This window comes from Parasteatoda tepidariorum, chromosome 5 (assembly GCF_043381705.1).
Source record: "Parasteatoda tepidariorum isolate YZ-2023 chromosome 5, CAS_Ptep_4.0, whole genome shotgun sequence".
Taxonomy (NCBI): Eukaryota; Metazoa; Arthropoda; class Arachnida; order Araneae; family Theridiidae; genus Parasteatoda; species Parasteatoda tepidariorum.
This window is the reverse complement of record NC_092208.1, coordinates 84,861,677-84,878,376: the sequence shown is the minus strand read 5'-3', so window position 1 is coordinate 84,878,376 and position 16,700 is coordinate 84,861,677. Positions and strand designations below refer to the sequence as shown.

At 33.9% G+C, this 16,700-nt stretch overlaps 1 protein-coding gene and 1 long non-coding RNA gene across 2 annotated transcripts; one reads left to right on the top strand and one right to left on the bottom strand.

The window, feature by feature from the left end:
• Window positions 1-7: 7 nt before the first annotated feature.
• Window positions 8-809, top strand: LOC122270089 (uncharacterized). The gene has a single exon (XM_043046183.2). It carries the CDS (start codon window positions 11-13, stop codon window positions 779-781), a length of 771 nt encoding a protein of 256 aa, XP_042902117.1. The 5' UTR covers window positions 8-10; the 3' UTR covers window positions 782-809.
• Window positions 810-7,752: 6,943 nt separating this feature from the next.
• LOC122270087 (uncharacterized) lies at window positions 7,753-13,362 on the bottom strand. Its single transcript, XR_006225595.2, has 3 exons — window positions 13,205-13,362; window positions 10,750-10,857; window positions 7,753-8,037 (listed from the first exon to the last, which is right to left on the bottom strand). It is a non-coding gene; the product is annotated as an uncharacterized lncRNA (long non-coding RNA).
• Window positions 13,363-16,700: the final 3,338 nt, after the last annotated feature.

Genomic DNA, 16,700 nt, shown 5'->3' with positions numbered 1-16,700 from the left:
TTAATACGCTATGACTGAACTTGAAAATCAGTCAGTCGCTCATGTTGCCGTCAAGGCGCCACCCTTTTGGAAAAATAATCCAGCGCTATGGTTCGTCCGTTTGGAGGCGCAATTCGATTTGGCTAAAATAACAGCTGATATAACCAAATTTAACCATGTGCTTTCTGCTGTTGAATCGGACATTTTAAATTCCGTTAGTGATTTAGTGTTAAAGCCCCCTGAGAATGATAAATATGAAGCACTTAAAAAACGTTTAGTAGAGTTACACTCTGAAAGCGAAGCATCTAAAATAAGAACTTTACTCCAAGGTTTAGAGTTAGGGGACCAACGACCATCCCAGCTTTTAACGAGAATGCGTTCACTCGCAGGTGACAACGTAGGCGATACTCTTTTAAAATCATTGTGGCTTGGTGGGCTACCTAATGGGACACAAACAATTTTGGCCGCTCTCAGCGAAGATTTAGATCAGTTAGCCACTGTGGCAGACAAGATTAATGATCTCTCTATTCATCAGGGAGTTAATTCTGTTGCCGCTACTTCTAATTCCCACACCTCTCGATTAGAACAACAAGCTGCTCAATTGACACAGCAAGTTAATGAGTTAACTGCTTTTGTCAAAAGATCGCGTAGCCCAGCTCCAAATCATTTTCGCAAACGTAGCAGCTCTAGAACCCGTTTTAAAAAATTTAATGATCCTGCTAATGGCAAATGCTTTTATCACACTAACTTTAGCCAAAATGCCAAAAAGTGTACCCAGCCGTGTAATTTTTCAACAAACTAGTTAGGCGATTGTGTGATGGCCACACAGTCGACCGCCTCATAAATCGAATTCTCTTGGCCGACCCTTCTTCTAAATTTAAATTTCTCATCGATACTGGTGCAGACGTCAGCGTTTTGCCCAAAAGCAAAACAACCCTTCCCACTACTCGCGAAACATTGACATTGTATGCTGCCAACTGCACAGTCATAAAAACGTATGGCACTAAATTATTAAAATTAGACTTAAATTTGCGCCACAATTTTACATGGCCGTTCATCATTGCTGACGTCAATCAGCCCATTATAGGTGCTGATTTTCTAAAAAAATTTAATCTATTGGTTGATGTTAAAAATAATTGTTTGATTGATGCCGTAACAAAATTGTCTTCTCATGGACATTTGCCTTCGGATTCTCCACTTTCCACTAATATTTCAATTCTTTTGGGCGATTCAAAATTCGACGATATCTTGCGCCAGTATCCAGAGTTAATTAACCCATCGCAAAACAATAATGTTGACCTCCCAAACAAAACATATCATCACATTGAGACCAAAGGCTCGCCAGTTTTCTCGAAACCTCGTCGTCTGGCACCTAACATTTTAAACGCTGTCCGAAAAGAGTTCGAATACCTGATTTCTCAAGGTATTCTTCGACCGTCGAAAAGTCCTTGGGCTAGTCCTCTTCATGTTGTAAGGAAATCAAACGGTGATTATCGACCCTGCGGCGATTACCGTCTTCTAATTCGATCACTGTTCCTGATCGCTACCCTGTCCCTCACATCCAGGACTGCACCCAAAATCTTTTCGGAAAAAAGGTATTCGCAACCCTAGACCTTGCCCGAGCTTACCACCAAATTGCAATCTATCCCCCAGATATAACCAAAACAGCTGTAACGACACCTTTTGGCCTCTTTGAATATACCGCAATGCCGTTCGGACTCCGGAAAGCAGGACAGACTTTTCAAAGATTCATGCATCAAGTATTAGCTCCGTTTGACTTTTGCGTCCCTTATTTTGATGACATACTCATTGCTTCTACTTCAGAAGAAGAACACGTAGAACACTTACACAAAATATTTTCACGCTTACGGGACTTTGGCCTTAAGCTAAATCCTGACAAATGCGTATTGGGTAAATCCTCCGTAAAGTTCTTAGGCTGTTTGATAACTACTGAAGGCGTTAAGCCACTTCCTGACAAAGTCGAGGTAATTGCCAAATTTCCCAAACCCGAGACAATCCCTCAACTAAGACGCTTTTTAGCAATGATTAACTTCTATAGGCGGTTTATACCAAAAACTGCTGAAACACAGGCCCCCTTAAATGAGTTTCTTAGGGATTCGAAAAGAAACGACAAACGTCCCGTTCCCTGGGATGAGAATTCCTTACTAGCCTTCGAAAAATGCAAAAAAGAGTTGATTAATGCAACAACTTTAACGCATCATACGCCCGATAATAAAATTTCTCTAATGGTTGATGCTTCCACTTTTTCAATCGGTGCTGTTGTCCATTCGCATTTTCCTGAAGGTCCTAAACCTCTTACTTTCTTTTCTCGTAAGTTAACAAGCGGCGTATATCGACAATACCAACCGTCATCTATCAAAAGGTACCTCATGATAGAATTAAGTTAGCATGCTTTATATACTATTGAATGATGTTAAACTTTTGTAGTGGTAGTTACGCCACAGTACTCCCCCACCAGAATTTTATCAGGGATAGAATTCGATGAACAGATCTCACTAGTTGATGTACTTGTGAAAGACAGGGAGAGAGTCACCGGATTTTTTGAGTACTGAATGTGAGAGGTGTATTAACATCACAGTCGAAGTCGCTCCTGTGTTGCCATTAGCAGTCGAGAGTATGCAGGCGTTGAGAGTGTAGACGTTGTGTGAATGTTCGAGACGAGACTGAGAAGCAACAGCGCAGGAGGTGAATGATGCATTCACAAATAGCAAGTCAACCGTACAATGTGGACTATCCATCGAAGTAGGCGTAACCGTTGAGAGATTGAGAAGTGGGCGTTACTTGCGTGAGCAAATCACGTTCGAAGGTCACCACTTATCTTTGGCGAGAAAACGGCTGCGTTATTTATGAGTCTGCGTGTTCAGTTGAGTCTGTCACCAAAGATAAAATAATTTGAAGAAATGCTAAATTTAAACATAATTTTAATGAAAACTTAACAAAATTAAAACCATAAAAGAATAATTAAACAAGTAAAAGCTGAAGAAAAACGTTTGGCAGGTTACCGAAAAAAGAGATAAGTAAAGTAAAGAAAAGTAGAGAAAAAGAACAAAGTATCGCAAAATAGTTTCGATGGTAACGAAGTTTGAGATGACCACGATTTATTTCTTGAACTTCGGTTCAGTTCACATAGATAACAAGAATTACTTTGAGCGTAGATTGCATATTTTAGGTTCGCCAGAGCATGAACTTTTAGAATCAAGTACGATGATTTCGCCACAGCTTCATTATTTACACTGATCATCGTCCTTTAACATATGCTTTTACCAAAAATTCTGACACATGCTCCCCGCGCCAACTCAGGCATCTGGACTTCATATCTCAATTCAGTACGGACATCAGACATGTCTCTAGTGAGAACAATGTAGTTGCCGACACGCTATCCAGAATTCAGCAAATTGGTAGCGAGCCACCTGTAAACTTTGATGAACTGGCTATAGCTCAAAAAAGTGACACTGAACTTCAAGCTCTTCTGAGTGATAAAAAGTGCTCGCTAAACTTCCAGTCATTATATCTGACGAATGGACTGCACATAATTTGTGACTCTAGCAAGCAAAAAGTTAGACCATATGTCCCTGTTCAGTTTAGGAAACCTATTTTCTTTGCTTTCCATAACTTATCCCATCCTAGTGTAAGAGCCACCAAAAAAGTTGTCATGGACAGATACGTTTGGCCTGCTATAGCCAAAGACATAGTCGCATGGACCAGAAGCTGCCTAGACTGCCAGAGATCCAAAGTCACCCGACACACTCGTAGTCCAATCCAGCCATTCATACCGCCTTCAACAAGGTTCGACCATATACACCTTGACCTGGTCGGACCCCTGCCACCCTCCAATGGTAACAGTTACTTGTTTACGTGCATCGACAGATACACCAGATGAGCAGAAGCAGTACCACTGGCGGATATTACAGCCGAAACTGTAGCTCGAGCTTTTGTTGATCATTGGATTGCTCGATTTGGTGTGCCTTCAAGAATCACCACAGACCAAGGAAGACAATTTCAGTCATCGCTTTTCACGTCATTAGCTAAAATATTGGACACTCAACAAATTCGCACATCTCCGTACCACCCAGCCAGCAATGGAATGGTCGAGAGCTTCCACCACTCACTAAAACAAGCCTTGATGTGCCACAGCAACATGAGATGGACTGAAACTCTACCGATAGTAGGGGAGAGTGGGGTCAATTGTAACAGGGTACGATTGTAACAGAGCGAAAATTTTGAGTGTCGGGTTCTAGATTTGGTTCCTAGGTGGCGCACAAGGTGTATTTAATAAATCTACATGTACACCCCTGATGGCAACCATTTTTATGTACTTTTGAAAGAGTTACATCACAAAAGATATTTTCACGCCACGCAAGTACTTTTTTTGGTANAATTACATTTCAAATTTTGCAAAATTTACAAAATGTTGTTGAGAACTTTTTACTCGACATATGTTTGGCTGAAGTTCTTTTTTTTCTTCAAATAATAAAAAGAGTTTAATTATTTATTAGATGCTTGACTTATTTGTTTTTTCTTCACTGAAATAAATTACAACTTATAGAAATAGACGAGTGTTTTATGTGCATAAAAAGTCATATTTCTTGAGGGCAATGTTTTAATAAATTTTATTAAGAAACCTTTCGTACCATACGCGCTACATTTTTTAAAGAACTTAACAATTCTACGCACAACTTTTTTTTACAAAATAACATTAAGGAGTCCAAACTTTTGGATCGCTAAATAATGATTTTTATTGAAACTTGAAATTTTTTGATAAAAATTGTTGTCAAAAAACGTTGTTTACAAAATTAAATTTCATAAAATTATGAGGCTTATGTATACTTTTTGTTCATTTTAATTTTTGAAGTAATATGATTCTTAAAACTATAGAATGTAAAGTTTAAATGGACCTTTCATGTTACATCATTAAATTTTGTAAAACTATTTCTCGAGCATTAGGTTTTAGCTCTTATAAGAATATACATATTTTTTTCTGTTTATGTACAAATATTTTTCCGATGTGTTTTGGATGTTCCTTCTCTTAAAAAAGAGATACCATTTTGTTTTCGTTTGCATAAGGAAGAATATCAAAATTTTTTCTTTTTTAAATTTAATTGGCCACAATAAAGAAGGAGCGTTACAATGCTACACGCTACATTAAAGACATCTCCAGAGTAACTGAATGACTGTTCATATAGAATTCGCAGGTATTCGTCTCATAATAGAACAGCGCCCCCTATAGTTCATTGCGATCGCGAATTTTGTAGAGGTCGAGCTGTATCTCCCGCCAAACGCAGAGCAAAGCCGTGGATGTTGTACCAGTAAATAAAAAAAATAAATGCAATTCTGTATAACTCATTTATTTCTTTTTGCTTTCTTTTAAAAAGATTGATGATTAAAATAGCTTCAATATGAAGCAACGTACGAACGATAGACAAGTAAAAGGCCCCTACGGACATCGAATAACCTTATAACTATGTTTTTAACACGTTGAATGCCATGGGGGTCACCGGTGACCGGCGGAACCAAAGTTATTAGAAATACATAATTCGAGTAAATTTTTAATTTTTTTATGTTTTTATCGGTATTAAAATGGTTTGAAGAAATTTGTGCAATATAGAACACAGAAAAAAAAATTTATTTATATACACATAGATGCCAACTTGCTCCGGACAGCGAATAAATATTTTCAAGTGGTAGTTTATTAATTATGATTCTTGGTTTAATAAATTCAATTTAGTAGATTTTTATCCACCACTATTTCTAAACAATTCGTAGGCTTATATAATTTAATACTTTTTTCAGATATGCCATGCTATACCTTTTAAAAAACTAGCAAAATCTGTGAAATTTACAAATTTAGTTTATAGTTATTTACCGTTTAGCCAGACGGGCAAGCCATGTAAAATTAGCTTGGCATTCAACGTGTTAAATAAGGAAGTAAATAACATAAAGGTCGAAATTGTCCTAACATTCGAAGAAACTACTTTAGTAACGTAAAATGGGGTAAAAAGTTTCTTCATTCTTTATTTATTTCTGTGAGAATTAAATATACCCATCATTAGCACCACAAATAAAATCTTAAAAAAGATATATATAGGGGAAAAAATCCAACCTTAATAATTTATTTTTTACAATTAAACTAGCATACTTGCTATAAGGTTTGCTCCGCTTTCTGCAGAAGTTTTAATAAATTAGAAGTGAATTAAATAATAAATCCTTAGAATGAGGATAGTTACGCACATTATTTAAAAAAGTAGCCCCGATATAAATGCATTTATTTCTTTATTGAAATTGCATACATTTGTAGGCTTGTGAGCTCAATTTAGGTTCATAAAGCTTATAAAGTCTAAAATTTTATATAAAAAAAATTGGCTAGCAAAAGCATAAATAAAATAAAATAAATACATAAAGAGATAAATTTCAAAAATAAAAGCATTGGATAAAATTAGAAGCACGAGACAATTTTTAGAACAACAGAGAGTTGTTGACATTTTAGAGTGTAGTTTTTGTTTTTCGAATTTGAGGTTTGTACTACCCGTTACGGGTTTTCTATATTTGTTTGCAAAGTTATTACTATCCCGCTACGGGACCTTTAATTTCATTACTGCATTTCTTGTTGTAAAATAAATGTTTTTACAGGGAAAAAAACAGATTTTCTTTCTTTAATATAGCTTGATACGTTACAACCTTTGTCAAATAGAAGGACATGTGGTGAACTACCTTCTCACCAGATGGCGATGAACTTTACTGGCCTGGTGGCAGTACAAAACTTTCCCCTCTAGGAAATGACTTTTCTATAAGATGGCAACATCTCTGTGTTAAAGCCTTAGTTTCAAGAAATGGCAACAGGTCAATTGAAAAACATTCATTCTATCTTGCTGACTGATGAACTTACACCATTTTTTGAAATGCTGCTGTCGCTAATCCTATTTGTCTTTCCATGTTGTAACTTAATATAATTTCTTTTATTTTTTATTATTATTATTAAACTGTGTTGATAGTTAATTTTTATTGAATTAATTTATTTAATATATTTAACCTAATCACCACAGACAGATAAAACAATTCAGAGAAGGACGTCAGGAAGAATAAATACATCCAGGGTTACGCCGGGATTCGGACCCGCCACCTCCACGCTTCACGCAGCGTTTGGCGGGAGATACTGCTTGGCCAGGAAGGCGCCGAGATATAAATGAAATAAAATTGTATAAGCCATGATGGCTCAGGGTTCGTCTTTGATTGAGATGACCGGGTTCGAGTCCCAGCAATGGCTGATTGATACGAATTCCGCATCCGGTTTAGTTCGACCGCAGTGCTGACGTAAAATATCCTCAGTGGTAGACGGAACATGGGTTAGAGTCTCCTTGCCGTCAGGCTACCCATGGAAGGTTTTCCTCTCCATGTAATGCAATAACGGCTTACTATTAATACTTTTCGATAAACTTTACAGACAATATGAGGAAATAATATATATGCTCTAGCTAAGTATCACTTTTTATTTCAATTACTTTGTCCCAATTTATGACATCAACACTCCGAACCAAAGCTGGGGTCTTCCTCACTGAGTGGTATCGCCCATCTTACGCTATGTTGTGTAGAGGTAGTAGGTTCGATTCCCGCTACAACCCTAAATGTAGCTTTCGTCCTGTCTGTATTTCGACTTGACAAAAGCTTATAAGTCTTAATTGAACACGCTGCTGAACTGCTCATGTATCTGTACCAATGAGACCCCTCTTCGATGTTATAGTTCAAACATGACACACATTACGAAGTCAAAATATTTATGCATAATTTTGGATAATTTTACTTTACATAAGCTATTTTTATTACAATAAATCAAAAGCTCAGTTTATAATACAAATAACTTATAATATTTGTTAAAAAGACTATCTTGATTAACCGATTTTTACATTGAATATTGCTATTGAATCGCTTAAGTTTCGATTCCAACAATATATTTTTCGTTTTGAATTTTGGCTGTGAATTCCATTGGTTACTGATTGTGAACTCCAACATCACTGAGTACGTCATCAAGCAACTCCTTGACTCCTTCAAAATTGAAAAAATTTCATTAAAAACATTCCAAATAAGACTTTATATTAAAACAATCAATAAAAAATAAAATCAATTTTTTTAAATATTCGTTTTAAAATTCTTAACCTCATCAGGGAATATAAGGCAGAGATTAACACAAAAATCTTTTTTTTTTATCAAAATTTAAATCAATTAAAAATTAACAACAATTTACGCAAAAAAAATTTTGATCTTACTGAAAAATATTTAGAATCTCCTGAAATTAGCCGATTTAAAAAGAAAATACCATAAATTGTTTTTTTTTTTTTTTTTTTTTTTTTTTCCCAAAAATATAAGCCTTGGTTAAGGCATAAAGTATAAGTAAAAGTATAAGCCTTGTTCAAAAATACGAAATTCAGAATGAAAAATAAATATAAAAAAATAAAGCCTGTAAAAGGCAACCAGGTCAGCTGTTTGCAAAACATTTAAGTACATAGAGTGGTGCGCAGTCAAAAAGTAGAGCTTTCAGAATTTTTGGTAATTTTGCCAACATTTTAAAAGGCTCGCCACGAACTTTTGAATCATTTACGTATAGCCTGGTTTGCAAGGCGCTGGACTCACGTTTGTGAGAACGGGGACTCGAATCCAGTCGGCTGAATACTTCCCCGTGTAGTAAATGGTGACTGGTGCACATTAAATCTGTCGGGTCACAAAGTTCTCCATGCTCCCATAACAAATCAAAACCTCAGAGGGTACTGAATTGAAAATGGATCGTTCTCTGATTCAGGTCAAAATTACGATCTGCGGATGAATGAATGGGTCCGCCCCATTAACGGGTGTGATATATGGATGTGGCAGAAGTCTAATTCTTGGCCATTCATGGCGCCACTGGAAAACAAGAAAAATAAAATATTTTGCAAAAAGTGTAGTTGTTGGCAGTCCTGCAAGAAGAGATTTTATCAAAAAAGCGTAGAACAGGTTTCCCGCAGGCCCTGAAAATTTCAAAAATTGGTAACGAAAATAAAACATAGTCGATATTTTAGTTTCTGTGTTACCACCACTAAATTTTGCCTTCCGAAAACAAATATATATACATGAAAAAATTTTTGAAATGGTATTTTCGGTTTAGTTTAGTTTCTGTCTGAATGTACAAGATTATAAAGAACGAATAGGTTTATAAACATGCATATACACTTGCGTACTCCTTTGAAAATAACGAGAGAAATAAACATATGACCTTAAAGTATCACATCATGAACTAAAATACAATTTCAACCTCTTCCTACCACTCCCTACGTAGCATTGAAGTGGGGACATTTAGTATTTTTTTTGCGTTAATTTTAAAAAATTGGGCACAGTCGGCCTTGGCCCTCTTAATGGGCTGTCGCGCCACTGAGTTAGTTAGTTAATTTTAAAAATTCCTGATGAAGAAGTCTAATTCAATCTCTAGCGTTGCAGGTATGCAAACAAATGCAGTGAAGAGTTAAATTCTTATAGTAGTCACTCGATTGCTAGATTCTAATGTAACGAAAGCTGCTCCTGACATTTGTGCTGAATATGTTAAGGGATCCATGAGAGAAAGAACCACTCGTGACCTGCATGCCAAGTTTAAAAATGAAATGCGGACTTACAAGGCGTACCTTATTTTGGCCATCCATTTGAGTAAATGAAAAAAAATTCCAAAAATTTGCAGCAAACGATAAGGAAAATGCCACAAAAAAATTTATGGTCTATTACTTTGAATTTTTCAAAAATTTAAAAAGACTGTAGGAATTTAGTGTCGAATCCTATGTAAAAAATATGTTAAACGAAATTTTGGACTCAAATTTTGTACAAAATGTAGCAAATTTAATTTATTATTCTATTTTCTTGTTTAAATTACTATTTAATTGAGATGTTAAATTTTACTACAATAATTACTAAATACATTACAATAATTTCTGTATCCCAAAACAATAAATACTTATAAAAATTATTATAGTTTCTCTTATTTTCATTAACAACAAAAATTGATAAGAAAATTTAAAAATGCTTCCAAATCACCGCCATTTTTAACATTTTCTCAAAAAAAAAGTTGTTTTTTTTTTCAAATAAATAAAATTCTGTTGACTAAAATAACATTTATTCAGACGTTATTGAGTTGAAAATTACCCTACAGCAATAAATTTAATGTTATGAGATATTTTTGAAAGCTGATTTTAATTTCGAAAATATTTCTAGGGCTTCAAATTCTCAAGACCCTTATAGCCAAATTAAGAACTTATTTAAAACGTGTAGCCAAGTTAAGAGATTAACTTCAAACATATTTCCAAGACATTTAAAGTACAAATATTTTTGTTACAAGGTAAAACAGTTAATTAATTCGTATCTACTCGTAAAACACTTTATAAAATCGTTATATGTAATCTTCACGTTTTATTAGACCTTATTAGACATTGTAACGGGTGGCTTATTTGTAGCACTAGATGGCGCTACCCCTCTACCCCAAAGACGATAACAACTATCTTTTTCTGACTTAATATATGATGACGCAGGACGAGCTCTGCGAACCACCCTGGTTCCCCCTTTCCTACTCATTTGAGTAAAAACTTTCTAGTTAAATTATGTTAGTTAACATTATATTTTTTTTACTCTTTATTGTTAAATGTTTAATGTGATTTTATAATTAAAAATATTGAGCTCATAGTGATGATATTTAATTTCATCATCTTGCGTCTACAACATTGCATATTATGACACAATACTCACCACCTAAAAGTCCTAATCCTCCCCCGTCTGATTCTTCTTCTACTGCTGTATCAGGCATTGTATCAGGCACTCCTCCTCCTTGTGTATAATGATGAACTTTTCCCATTACTAAAACAAATAAACATTAAAAATTTAAAGGTTTCTTCTGTGTCTGTGCTTGCATTTCGCCTAAAAATTTCGCTTAATTTTTATTTTATTGTATAAGAGTCGTTGAACAGCCTACCCTATGTTTTGGGTTTACGGCTACTAATGTTCAACACCGTAGCCTTGTAATTTTGAACACAATCCAGAAGACAAGGGAACCCTTGGATCACCTGTTGGGAGAAATTTGCCTTCGCGGAGGACTTTTTGACGGAACCAACCCGCATTTGCGTCACATGGAGAGGAAGGCCATGAGAACCCCCCACGGATAGCTTGACGACAACGGGACTCTAACCCATGATCCGTCTACCACTGAGAATATTTCACATCAACACAGTGGCAGCTGCAAGCCGGATACAAAATTCTTATAAACCAGCTATGATTCGAACCCGGTTAACCTCATTGGAAGGCAAACGCTCTATCCCCTGAGCCATCGTGTCTCAAAATAACATTTATTTTTATGAAATAATGTTTTTTAACTATTGACCATTAATGGGGTTCGAACCCCGGATCCTCCGGTCTAGTAATTTGATACGTCCTGTCTCAAATCTTAATGAAGTATTAAAATGAACTAAATACTGTGATATTTTCTCAAATTCTCAAAAATCTCACTTTGTTCCTCAAATCTTTACAATTTTGTATTCATGTAACTTCCCATATAATATAAGAAAATCTGCTCAATTTCAAACCATATAATTTGCTTTAGCCATAAAAAGGTATTAAATTGAACCATAACCTTTCCTGGAGTATTGAATTAAACCACAAATTGAATAGTATGCCTTCAAGAAGTACTGAACCAGATTCTTTCTCTAATTTCCTGAACTCTTTTTAACACATTTTTACACCAAAGCTTTTCAATTTTGCAGTCATTAAACTAACTGTATCATATGGGAAAAAAACAGTTCAATTTTGAAGCACAATATCTGTATCTTGAAGCAAAATGCAGTACGAACTTTCTGCAACTTTAATTAGGTATAAAACTGATTCATGAGTATAAGGTATCAAATTAAACCAGATACTCTGATTCTTTCTCAAGTTCCCCAAAATCTTACTTTAAATGTTCGTCCACAAAACTTTTCAAATATTTTGTTCGATATTCAATACTTAGAGTACTATAATATCAGTTTAGAGTCGTTAAACCAGTACCATAANAACTACCCACGTATAGCTTGACGACAACGGGACTCTAACCCATGATCCGTCTACCACTGAGAATCGTTCACATCAACACAGTGGCCGCTGCAAGCCGGATGCAAAATTCTTATCGACCAGCTATGATTCGAACCCGGTTAACCTCATTGGAAGGCGAACGCTCTATCCCCTGAGCCATCGTGTCTCAAAAAAAAAAACTTTTATTTTCATGATATATTATTTTTTAACTATTAACCATTAATGGGGTTCGAACCCCGGATTCTTAGGTCTAGTAATTTGATACGTCCTTTCTCAAATCTTAAAGAAGTATTAACATCAACTAAATACTGTGATACTTTCTCAAATTCTCAAAAATCTTACTTTATTACATTCTTCCTCAAATCTTTACAATTTTATATTCATGTAACTTCCCATATAATATAAGAAAATCTGTTCAATTTCAAACCATAATATCGCTCAATTTCAAACCATATAATTTGATTTAGCCATAAAAAGGTATTAAATTGAACCATAACCTTTCCTGGAATTAAACCACAAATTGAATCGTATGCCTTCAAGAAGTACTGAACCAGATTATTTCTCTAATTTCCTAAACTCTTTTTAACACATTTTTGCACAAAGCTTTTCAATTTTGCAGTCATTAAACTAACTGTATCATATGAAAAAACAGTTTAATTTTGAAGCATAATATCAGTATCTTGAAACAAAATACAGTACGAACTTTCTGCAACTTTAACAATGGTAACAATGGCTTTAGGTACAAAACTGATTCATGATTATAAGGTATCAAATTAAACCAGATACTCTGATTCTTTCTCAAGTTCCCCAAAATCTTACTTTAACTGTTCATCCACGAAACTTTTCAAATATTTTGTTCCATATTCAATATTTAACGTACCATAATATCAGCTTATAGTCGTAATACCAGTACCATAATTTCGGTAAAGTAGCGTAAATTTAATGCAATCTTAATCGAGGGTTAAAATGAAGCACACATATGTTTTCCTTTAAATTGAAACATTGTATGGTGTATTAAAGTTTGTGTAGTATAATAATATATTAAAACTGAGCTCCGTATTAAAGTTGCAGCAAATTTGAACGATATTATTGTTCAACCATGCACCAAAACTTATAACAGTGTCAAAAAAGCTTTTAAACTTACCTGAAACAGCTAAAACAGCCAAAACCACAAGAACAAGCAAAAAACGTTGGAGAGTCATTTTGAAGCTAAAGCTGGTTGAACAATTCTGAAATATTTTCAAGTTTATGCTGTATTTATATTGAAAACAGCGAAATGTAAAATCTGGCAATTTACCAATTTTATTCCTCTTTCTTTATCTATTAAATTGAGCAGATGTTTACAGTGGTCTGTCAACTTTGTTATATTTAAAATTAAATTTTCTACTTAGTACAACTATAACTAAACTAATAATCTTGTTTTTATTATTTGCTTTATATTCCAACTTTATGATTTATTAAAAGCATTTATTTGAAAGTTAAAGCAGTTTAGCAATGTTTGAACAAGTAAATATTTATTATGATACACAGCGAAGATGTGTAACAAAAAGGTTACATTTTAGCATCAGCGTCTAGAATTTGTTATTGCATCAGGCCTATTGCTATTTTTCTTGTTTTATAAAAATATTTATGAAAATTTTCAATATATACAAAAATGAATTTATGTCTGTATGTCTTTTAAAGAATTATCTGGAAGCGATGAAATTCAGCATACTGATCGTTCAAAACACGAGAAAGGTCACTGTCGACATTAGAATATTCTACGAAGAACCGTTTGAGTGGGATGAATGAAAAGCGAAACTGAATTTTTTGATTCGTTAAGTCATTGTTTGAAGTATAACTAGAGACGACTAAAATAATCAAGTATTTTCAAGATTCGCGATTGCAACGAACTATGGGGGGGGGTGTTGTTGTAGGAGACGAATACCTGCGATTTCTACATGAATAATGAACTTTAATGTAGCGTGTAGCATTGCAACGTTCCTTCTTTAATGTGGCTCATTAAATTTAAAAAAGAAAAATGTTTGATATTCTTTCTTTTGCATGCAAAATGGTATCTCTTTTTCTTTAAAGAAGGAACATCCGAAACACATTGGAAAAATATTTGTGAATAAACAGAAAAAAAAATATGTATCTTCTTATTAGAGTTAAAACCTAATGCCTGGAAATCGTTTTACTAAATTTAATGATCTAACATAAAAAATCATTCTTTATAAACTAAAAAACGCAAAATAAAGAACGCTTCCAAAAAAAGATGTTCTAAACATTCCTCCAATTTAACTTTCATGTTTTTTTTATTCTCAATCGGGCGTAGAAAACCATTCTATGGAGAACTCATCAAATTCGAGAGAAAAAAAATTCTACAAGTATATTTTTCATTATCAAAATCATAACACTTACCTAATTTATAAATCCAGAGAATTCCAAAATAATACGTTCTACATTTGAAAACTCTTTTCTCAATAATATATACATAAATTATCCCTTCATTACTCTAAGATGACGTACCACGCAACAAAATTTTATAATTGCAAGATCTCGATATGAATTTCAATATGTAACTTAAATACAAAATAGCTGAATTCTAGTTGAAATTTATCATTCAAAATTAAAAAATACTTAAAAAGAAAGCGATAAAAATTTATTAATAATCAACACAAATGATACCACTTCAAGTAATTCGGAAAATTCTTTACTGTTGTTTTTCGAATTATATAGATACAGAAATATATACTATTCTATAAAAAAGAAGAATATTCTATAACTATTTCAGTTCTATACGTTCTGAAATCACATTTATTCATTGGAATGAAGTAAGCAATGTTGACTTTACTGCAATTTGTATAGAATTGAAGAAAAGAAAAAATTATTTTATCGTAATACACACATGTGTAACAGCAGGCGATCACGAAATCGGGAGTTATGTTGTTGATAATAGAAAGGTAAAAGCTGTTGAGAAACTGTTCTTCAAATGTTGGGTGCGCTCTGTTTCAGAAAGATTTACCAATGTTCTGGGTCGTTTTTTCAAGTTTTTTAGCCTTTTTCTTGTGGAAATTTTGCTTTTTACTTGCAGCTAAAAATGGTGTCCAACTCTGCTAATCATTCTGATAGAACTAAATGAAAACTTAATAAGTAAAAGCCTGAAAATAACCTATCCGCTAGAGGGCGTACTCGAGTGTTTCGATCGCGAAATAAACAAGATTATGAGGTAGCAAGTGTGAACTACATCCTTAGTATTTCTCAAGTGATCTGGTGCCACGTATTCATTTTTTTATAGTAATTCTTTTAAAAAGTGTTCCTATAAAAGTAAATAATTTAAAATCAATGGTAATTGAAGTGGAAAGAAAAAATAGAGTAATTGAGCGTCAATATTCCCAATTTAAATTCAATATACAGTGGAACCCCGGTTTTACGTCGTCCGTTTCGTAAGTTATCCTGTTCCTACATCATATTCTGCTGGTCTGTGAAAATTGCCCATACCGATGATGTTCAATTATCTCTGATTTTGCGTTACCCTTTATAAGAAAATTTCGCTTTATATGTTTTTGAGGCATCGTTTTTGAATCATTTTTTTCTCTGTAAGGTCGCAATAACTTTTCCCCTTCTTTTCTTTTCTAGAAAAAAAGAAACTTGTTCATTAGATTTTCCGGCATTCTTTTTATTCTATCTTATTGTTCTGATGTGTGTGAGAGGGGTAAGGAAGTATGAAGCTTAAATTGTCCAACAATCCTTAACCACTGAATCTTGAAATTATCTAATCGTTTAAAGAACTTTACACTACACAGCTGGTTAGGTAATCATTTTTCTTGATTCCGATGACCTGCAAGAAGCTTCTAAAGCAAAAATTAAATGTTCTAAAAACTCTGAATTTGATTTTCACAGCGTTGAACAGTGTCGACTCAAATGCAATACAAATGGGCTTAATAAAGTTTGTAGAGGTAAATTGCGTCTCAATATCAAACGGGAACATTGACTCTTCGGAATAAAATTGCATGCCTGAAGATCTTCTGAAATTGATGACACGTATATCAACTGCTAAACACATCCCATTGCTTTTCAATTTCTTCATTATCTGATTTAATTCCTGCTCTCAATGATATTGATGAAAACAATGAAGATGAGTTAAAAATATCAGAATAGATACCCACAACTTATCTACAGTTTGAAGCATAAAAGCTCTAAAGCATTTGCGAATGTAAACTTTAAAGCAAGTTTGAAAACAATAGTAAGCATTGAGAGCGATATTGTTGAAATTTTATCTGTATGTAATCTATATAAATTTTACATATATGTATGTAATATGTAATTTTATCTATATAAATTTTATATATATCTATAGATTATCCCATAAGTGTCAATTTTTGGAAAATATACTAAAATTTATTTTACCCCGATTTTACGTTTTCCTGCTTCGTACATTTCTTAAGTCTTGTTCGACGGAGAACGTAAAAAATTGGGGTTCATCATTTTTAATTCAACAGCTATAAGCGAAACCATTTCTCTGTAGTTTGACACTCAGACATCCAGACTGGACTATTATTTGGAAAAGATTGAACACTGATAGTAAGAGCCTTTTATTTTAATCTTTCCCTCAGTAAAAATATACTCACTGAAATTATCATTCCTTATTGTTTAGGAAA